Here is a 9,073-nt window from a genome sequence, read left to right as displayed (position 1 = left end):
TCACCTTCATTTAACATTGTGGCATCCTATCACGGTACCACGCTGGAATTCACTGCGCTCTAGAGAATAACCAATTCTGGAAGTGACCTGATTTCAGTGATTTAGAGGAGTGAGTAAATGCTTTTGACCATATAATGTAGCGTTACACAGTTACCCGTTCCACCACATCCATCCATTTGAGTGCAGTAAACTCGATGGCCTTAAGGGGCCCAAAGTGTGCTAAGAAAATATCCCCACACCATGACAGCCTGAACTGTTGATACAAAGCAGGATGGTTGTTTACATTTTGACTCTACTTCCTGAATATTGCAGTAAAACTCGAGACTCGTCAAACATTTTTTGAATCTTCTGCTGTGTAATCTTGAAGAATTTACAGAAAGCCCGAACATTAAACTGCCTCCATTTACTGGTGAGTTCGAAAGCATAAATTAGGAATTCAGTGAAGGAGATATCTGGATGTTCACTTTGAAAAGTCATTTTAATATTGTTACATTTTGTTATATTTGTAACATTTGAGATGTTTTGGGTCGCTGCTGTTTTGATCAGGTCTCGCTTGTAAAAGTCATCTCAATGGACTTCCTGGTAACATAACAATAGTACAAATATGCGGCGTCTTCTGCTGCTGCATGTTCACAGATGCCTTGGTTACATTTAACTATATCTTTGAACTAATCCTTCCCTTCAGCTTGAAACATCCTCCTCTGACCTCTAACATCAACAAGGTCTGATATTTTCTTTTTCAGGCCTCTGGATATAGCAGACAGGCTGGTCTGCTGCGATTTTACTGTAGAAGCATCCCTAAGGTTTACAAAACCACTTAAAATATCTACAAGCCTAAATGCATAGCGCTCTTGCCAAGTGACTGGCTGATTAGATGTGTTTGCAGGCAGCTGAAGAGGAGTACCTTAAAAACTGGCAGGTGAGTACAGTTTGATCTAATGGCCTGTGTATTCTAATGTGCATTTAAAATTTTTGTCTACATTAAATAAACAAAATCGATGGCAGCTTTCCAAATCCAAAGAAATCCAATCAACACGGCACCAGAAGCACTTTTAAAGGCATTTATTGATGAAATACACACTTAGGTTTTGACAAAAGCTTCTGTAGTTTTGTATGAAAGAAATTCCAGCCCCAAAACTCCTTGAATTAAATGACAGTGGAGATCAACTCATTACATGTGCAATAAATAACAATAATACAAAAGGAGGCAAGGAAAAGGACACCAGAATAAGAGTCTGTGTTGATCTGAAAGCAAACCAAAACCCAAAAAGAAAAAAACAGTCTGGGGTATTTGTGACAAGAAGAGACTAAAGTAAAATCCAGTCGTTTGAATTTTGGGTGCATTAGTGTATGTTCTGAGATTCCCTGGTCACCCTCAGGACCAGAAGGCATTTAGTGACCTGAGGACCTGACTGGAAAAAGAAAAATCATTTCAAAATTTAAAAAAAAAAAAAAAAAAAAGGCTGGAACCATCTGGGAACTGTATATTGCACCTTTTCCTTGCCAGTACAATAACCACATTGCCACATTCATACCTTTTTTTTAAATAAACTTGACCTAATGAATATGACCCATGTGTTTTGTCACACACTGCGAAGACGACACTTTATTTAATACGAAAGAGGGGGAATGAGTCATTTAAGCCATTTTTCCTGTACGAGTCTGCTCAGTTTCACAAAGAAAAGGGTAAAAAAAACTGCAAAATAATGAGCAAGAGCATAAATGTCAAACACTTAAAAGCTACTGCAGAGGTCACTTTTTGAGCATAAATAAATATTTATACAAAACTGGACAGATCAGGCGATAACATCAGGGGAATGTCATTGTGAGATTTAGTAGATGACGACTGATTCGTTCTGAATTGCTAAAGCCAATAGTTTGGAGTCGTTCGCAACTGCTGCGCCTTTGCAAATGAGACTTTGTTGCCCTGATCGGCAGTGAAAAATCACCCGAAGCAGCAAAACAATCCATAATTTAAGCAGACATTTGCTCTTCAAGCTGAACCACCTGTGTGCTCGAGGGCTGCCGGCTCAAATGCTCTGAAGAGACACCCCAGCCAAACGAATCTATATTTTTTCGACCGTTTCAGTTCACGTGGCTCATGTGGTTCATACGAGTGAGGTCTCAGTCTCTGCTGCACACAAAGCCAGCCTGTGAGATTGCTGCGCCTTGCAGAGAACTCAAACAAGGGAGAAAGAGAGCTAGGTAACAAAGAAAGCTACCAGACTCCCAGAGTGGACGCTTATTACAGCAGAGTAAACACAGGAGAGCCATTTGAAGTTGCCAGAAACAATTCTGCTGCCAACAAGCCTGAAATGAAAGCTGAAATGAATGCGGCTGCCGCTGAGGAGGAAAGTTTCCGAGCTCAGAAAACTGTTCAAAGTGGCCTGAATAAACCGTTTACTCGTCTTGCCGTCATGGCGGTGGAGCAAACTTGCTCTGCTCAGACTCGACGGTCCACGTGAAGCGGCTAAACTTTGGCCGGGCTTCACCGAGATCCCAGCAGGAGCTAACAAACAGGCTGACAGGAGATCAGGGTCAAAGCAGAGATGAGCCAGAGACATTTCAGAGCAGATAGCAACACCATCTGCAGGCCTCCTGGAAGCCTCTCATCCTGCCTGTCAGCATAGCAGCACTGATGTCTCGATGTTAGTCCTAATAAAAAGGCGAACACTGATCTGTTCTGGCGCAAGATGCGGCCAGCATCATCTACACACGGGTGGTGAGAAGGTCGAACCTCCTGAGAGAAACGTGTAGACGAAAACACAACCAGCTGTACACGATTTTAAATTCATGGATGTTCTAGTCTTTCAGAGCCAATTATCTGTTAGAAATTGGAGTGAGACTCAATCGAACTCGGAGGCGCAAACATCTCACCAGTGAAGCCTGTAATAAGTGCGAGTTTCTCTTTGAGGCACGAAATTGCAGCAGGTGCACCCAATTTCTCACCACTTTTATTTGTCACAGCATCAGCCCCGTCACAGTCTATGACTTATTTAAAATTCCCTCTGTTTCCTTTCCAAAGCGAGCCTAGACAAGTAGGGAAACCCAATCTGAAAGTAGGGAGGGGATCGAGCGTCTTCTTTATCAGACGCCCAAGGACTGGAGCACGTACGGCGGCAGGAGAGCGAGAGCTTCGCGACACAGATCCTTTTTGTCTCTGAAGTTTGAAGCGAGTAGTTGTTAGCACCATAGAGAGCACCAGCAGCAGAGACGCAGCCTGACCGTCACTGCGGCGAAGACCTCGCCCTTTCCACCTTTCCATCAGGTCACAGGGCTTTTAGGAGAAAACAAGCACGAGAGGGTAAACAATTCTAATTTTGACTTAAAAGCTGCGCACCAATTTTGCTCTTTGTGTGACAGAAAACGCCTTGGAGTTGTTCTATTTGGGCTCATTAAATTTTATTTTTAGTTTTCATCGACACACAAATGCAACAGATCCAGAAGGTAAACTACTCAAGGCTTTAGAGAGGATTCAGAGTGAAACATTTGGAAAGACTTGATCGTGCCGAACGATGACCAGGATGAGAGCACTAACGATCAAAGCAGGGAAAAAGTGAACGTTTGAAGGCGGATGTGAAACACAAGGGCGTTTCCGGAGCAGTGTCCTGCATTATATCTTTTCCGTTTGTAGTCGTGAGTACAGTAGCACCTTGTCAAGTGTTTTACAGCTCAATCGCTGAATTACAGTAAAGAGATTTAATCAGTGACAACCAAACACGACGAGAACTCCAAACGAGTTGTGACAGCCGAACGGCAGAAAACACGATTACGATCTAGGACTGCAAACCAGAGGACTTAAAACACAGATCTCAGTGTCAGTGATAGCTCCGGGAAGCGTACTCGACACTCGTCCGAGTACTACGAAATAATCAGTATAAGCCTTTAAAACACCAAGTCTGCACTTACAAAGACATAATATCACACAGATATTACATTACGTTTGCAGGGATTAGTACATACACAACACTCTTCCACGAGCTGAGAACATGGCCAGGCTCATTGTTTTTGGTTTTTAATCACTTTCTATGCATGAAAATTTATTGTAGCAAGAGTCGGACCAAGTAAAAAAAAAAAATTAAGAAGAACAAAGAGGAGGAGAAGTAATACCCGGAGAGGTATTTCTGGACAGGCCAATTCAAATTTCACCTTTTTAAAAATAATAATAATAAAATAAAATACTAATTTACATAAAAACCATAAACAATGAGCACCCTACAAAAGGTAGCTGAATTAAGGTCCTTGAAACATAAAGGTCAGCACATGAATGAAGCATGCAGAAGGAGTTTTGGTAGAGCTGGTTTTGTACAGACCTGTAGGCTATAATGCATTTAATACACACGTCATAGGTCCTAACGAGTCCCTACACATTGCTTTGTCGGCCAATTTCAAATCACTCCGCCAGACTTGTGAGATCTGAAGATGCATAGGAACCCCGCACATGAGCGTACAGACAGACTGCTTGTTGTGGGGCGATACAACGCAAAAGCTGAACTGCCGTTTTTAATTACTGATAAGAGAAGTCAGTGAGGTAAGACTACTTGAGGTCTGACACGCTGCTCAGGGATCCAGTTGTGGTCAAAGACAGTTCGGTTCAGGATTTTTAGGGTTAAGACATTTTGCTTTTGACATAACATCAGTTTTCTGCGTCACAAAGTTGAGAACGGCATGCTCCCGCATGAGGAACAATCCTCCTCAAGGTCAGAAACACACATCTATAAGCACCAAATGACCAAACAGCAGTCATTTCATTATCAAAATGTTCAAAAAAAACCTCAGCCTCCTCGCTGAGAAACCTGAATTTGCACGATATTTCTTTCAAAAAGACTCATAAAATCGTCTTGTTAAGTCAACAATATTGAACACTGGCTACTCTGCAAAAAAGGAAGAAAAAAAAAAAAAGGAAAATCCAAGTTTTATACTGATTTTCTTTTGTTTTGCGTGTGATTACAAGCCTAAAAATATTCACTTATCTTTCAGAAATGCTGTCGTATTGATGCGTTTAAAGACTTTGCACCTTTGCTCTCCAGCTGGCAGTGAGAACTAACCAAAGTATAACCCAGAAATGGAAAATAGCGATATCGCTAACCTGCACTCATGTTTGCAGAACTGGCACATCTGTGACGTTTGAATCCATCTGAAGAGACGAGCTTGAAGTTTATAATAAATGTCACTTCCCTTCCATGTTCACCATAAAAAAGAAACTAGGATAAGACCGTCTCTGAGGCTGTTAAGATGAGGGAGTTGTCTGTATCTCTACATTTCTACCTTGCAGCTTCGGTAGCTCTGCAGTAAAAATGGAGCTGAAGGAAATGTCTGGAAGGATGGAGGGTGCCAAAAAACATCTACAGCTAGCAGCTCAAACCAAAAGCTGTAAACATGTGGGTGGTATGGGCATACACCTGCCTGGTGCTGCTGCCACTGAAAGACTGCAGAAACACAGGGACGGATATTAAAAGACTGCACGGTGGGTACCGAAAACAATGTTTAAAAAATGAAACATCTTCCGGGCATCTACGGACATGAGTGTTTTGTGTAATGTTAAAATGTGTTAATATAACTAAAATTAACAATAAATGTGTTCTACTGAAGGAAGGTGAGATGGGAAGGATGAGGTTGGGGTGAAGCTTTCTCCTCATCGGCCCCCTAAAAGTTCATCTATCGGGGCAAAGGAACACATTTAGACCCCACATACACATAAATGGCAGAGGATTTGATATAGCTGTTTTGTGTCTTTCTCAGACAACATAAAAATGCATTTATATAATTTGATACTGATAGTGAGTCTGTCTTTAAAAATCCTAATTTATCACCTCTGGACATTTATTGCCCAACATATAGATAGCACTTCTGGGATCCACTCTCTTTTAACAGTCTAAAGTCTCTCTTCAATCTCTTTCTCTCTCTGTAATGACATTTTATGTACAATATTGGTATATAGAACATAAATAACTACACAAAAAATTAACCTATTCACAATTGACAATTGAGAACCCAATAGCAAATTAGACAAAGCCAACAGAATGAAATTTAAACCAAAAAAAAAAAAAAAAAAAAAAAATCAGGGAAATCAGAGACTTGATAAACAGCTTAAATTTGATGCCTGTTATATAAATTTTTCCATATACTTTCTGTGCTCCCAAGACGTGTCGAGTGCGGTGTGAAAAGAACAAAACACCTTTTTATATTAAAAAAAAATAATCCTGTCCTCCGCTCAGTCATCATCTCAGGAGGATGAAGTCTGCATGGAGCTGGAAAAGACGGTCACACGATTCCCGACATCTTGTTTGCGTGTAAACAGAGCACCAGTAGTGTCTTGGTTCCGTGTGTCTCTTCTGTACAAAAGTATAAATATATGCTTTTTCTCCATATTTTTTATTTTTTCGTTCACATATGTAGGATGTAGCAGACCAGGGAAAAAAATGGTTGTTTTAGTTTCTAAAAACACACGCCAGTGTTGCAGTGTCTGTGCTGGAGAGGCGGCCAGTTTGTGTCAGTTTGTCCCACTTTCCCTCCCCGTTAGATGGACGTTTGCTGGCTTGTGTTGACTTTTACCGTCGGGCGTTTGCTTGGTGTTGGTTGATCGTCTTTGCATAAATTAAAAAGGTTTCGGCACAGTCCGCGGCCACTGGGCCAGAAAGAAAAATAAAAAACAACCACTGTGTCCGTTGTAGCTACAGCAGATCCATCTTGGGTCTGTAATGGAGCAGGAGGGGGGATTTCTGCAAGGAACAAGCAAAACACAAGCTCGAGCAAAAGGCCTTAAACCATTCACAATTAGCTTATTAACTGCACTGAAGCATGGATTGGCTTAGAAAATATGATGCTAATGTTTAAGTGCTATAGTTTAGGTTCTTCTACGAGAAATAACAGATTTATGACAGACTAAATGGGTTTCCACCTACAGCAGAGACCTAGTTGTACATTAACTGTTACAGGTGGAGACGTGATGTATCAACACATGTCTGTGTTTACGCCACTGTTAACTGGAACACAAGTCCTTGAATTTGGGGAAATCGCTTTAAGAACATAATTTGTCCTCATTTTCAAGAAGCCAGATGTTACACTCGATTAATTAAAAGAAGTCTTGAGTACAAAAAGGTGAACTTATTACTTCATTATTTTTAATTTTAAACCAGTTTTTGACAGATTTTTACAGTCTGTGTGTTTTTGTTTTTATAATAGGTGATCTAATAAACTTACATACTCTATAACTTCCAAAGAAGCTTGAAAAGCATTTGGGAAGACGTCCTTCTAGGAAGTTTTTTGTGACCTACGCTGCACAACTGAAATTTCACTGGGTACTCATGAAGGCAGGTATATGGTATAGATTCTAGACGAGAAGATTACATCAGCCAGAGAAACCAAAGGACTGCTTCACTGCTGCAGCAAACACTGTAGATATGTTGGCCAAACTCTGTGTTCAAATTCAGTTTTTCTTACAAATCTAAGCACCATCTGTGTAAATGCTATTATTGTAGGGTCTACCTTACAGTATAAAGCGCCTTGAGGTGACTGCTGTTGTAGTTTGGTGCTATATAAGTAAAACTGAATTTAATTAAATATGATATGCAGAAGGAATAACAGCAGCTTTGATAACTAGCTTTATCTAATGAGATGCTAACTGTTACTCATGTCGCTTGTGCTAGTTAACCAAATGGAGCTATGGCATGTGGTGAAAGCATGCTTGCCTGATGGCTGTTCAGTAAAAATATAACCTGGAAATGCATCAGACTATTGGAGTTTACTTCTGGGGAAAAGTCGCCAATATTAACTGATTATATCAATACATGAACAGTCTGTAGTCAGCTGATTAGTTTTCAGTTGATAAGTGTCCACATAGCAAAAACATTTCAGTGAAATCAATTCAACTGGATATTACTGGTAATACCAGTCTCAAACTCACAACTCATTTGTCTTTTACCTTAAATCTCCATCTTGTAACAACAACAAATTTCAAAGTGTGGTCCTTCCCCAAGATTTCCTCGTTGCATAAAATGTCCAGCTGAGAAAAGAAGCACAGAAACAAATTACTGAACGATATCTGACCCGATTTGTGCAAGAGTAGTTAACAACATGACGTTAATATGAGCGGCGTATGCTGGAGGTCTCTGCTGGTTAGTGCGAGGACAAAGTGAAACTCTACTATTTTCCCCTCTTTCTTTCTATTCTAACATCAGTGTTTCCTGGAGATGTAGCTGGGTGGGTGGATGGGTGAGTGGGGGGCTCATTTTGACATCGAGTGGCCCCTGGCACCCGCACAGAGAATCCAAAAGTTCGATACTGAACACGATGCCGGCTCGCCAAATCTACCGCTCCCCCGTGAAGCCGGCATTGATATTCTTCTGAGCAGCTCCTCGCATCTGCATCTGCCAATCAATACTGAGAGGCACGCAGGGAGGGAGAGAAAGTGAAGGCCGGGGAGGGACACTGCCACAGCGCCACCTGCTGGCTCTCAGAGAGAGCACATTTTAAGGCTGGGAGGAGTTGAAACTATCCAGGTCTGATTGGAGGATGCAATTCAGGGGCAGAATTTCATTCTCCAATCAGGTTTTCTGTCCGACAAAACAAAACCATAAATCTAAAATTGAATTGTACAGCTGAGATGCTTTTTACCCTTAAACCCTGAAGAAACTTATTAAATCATCATTATCTAAACAGAGATGCTCACAATGAAAATCAGAAAAATGAGATGCTGAATGAAAAAAATAAATAAAAGCAATCTAAGAAGGAAACCAGAATCTGGCACACCAAAACCAATCAAAGCATAACTGTGATCTTCTGAATTTTGTTCTATGAGATTTTAAACTAAATGAATCATTTGTAGTGATGCTCGGAAACTTGTCCATTCATTTGCTACTTAAAGGGCTGAATTGTTGTAATTCCTTATGAGGTTGCTCTAAAAGCTTCCTGACAAGCGAGGTTTCCCTGAAATGTCACAGAGTATTAACAGGAACGAGTAAGAGAGTCATCCCGTCCATATTAGTTTCTCTTCATTGCCTTCCTGTTAAAACCACAATTTAATTTAAAATTCTTGAATAATCAGTCCCATCATAACTTAAAGACCCCCAAT

General features: G+C 40.7%; 1 protein-coding gene across 1 annotated transcript in view; it reads right to left on the bottom strand.

Moving 5' to 3' along the window:
- Positions 1-1,047: 1,047 nt before the first annotated feature.
- pcgf3 (polycomb group ring finger 3) overlaps positions 1,048-9,073 on the bottom strand; it is a 74,798-nt gene continuing 66,772 nt past the window's right edge. Inside the window, exons 9-10 of the mRNA XM_085470020.1 lie at positions 7,925-8,005; positions 1,048-6,722 (exon numbers count right to left, since the gene is read on the bottom strand). Coding sequence (XP_085326146.1) covers positions 6,675-6,722; positions 7,925-8,005 — 129 coding nt within the window. The 3' untranslated portion in view covers positions 1,048-6,674. The remainder of the gene's footprint in view (positions 6,723-7,924; positions 8,006-9,073) is intronic.

This window comes from Copadichromis virginalis, linkage group LG2, assembly GCF_057382275.1.
Source record: "Copadichromis virginalis isolate Kocher_CV1m ecotype Utaka linkage group LG2, C_Virginalis_male_GT1.1, whole genome shotgun sequence".
Classification (NCBI taxonomy): Eukaryota; Metazoa; Chordata; class Actinopteri; order Cichliformes; family Cichlidae; genus Copadichromis; species Copadichromis virginalis.
This window is presented reverse-complemented; position numbering and strand designations above follow the sequence as displayed.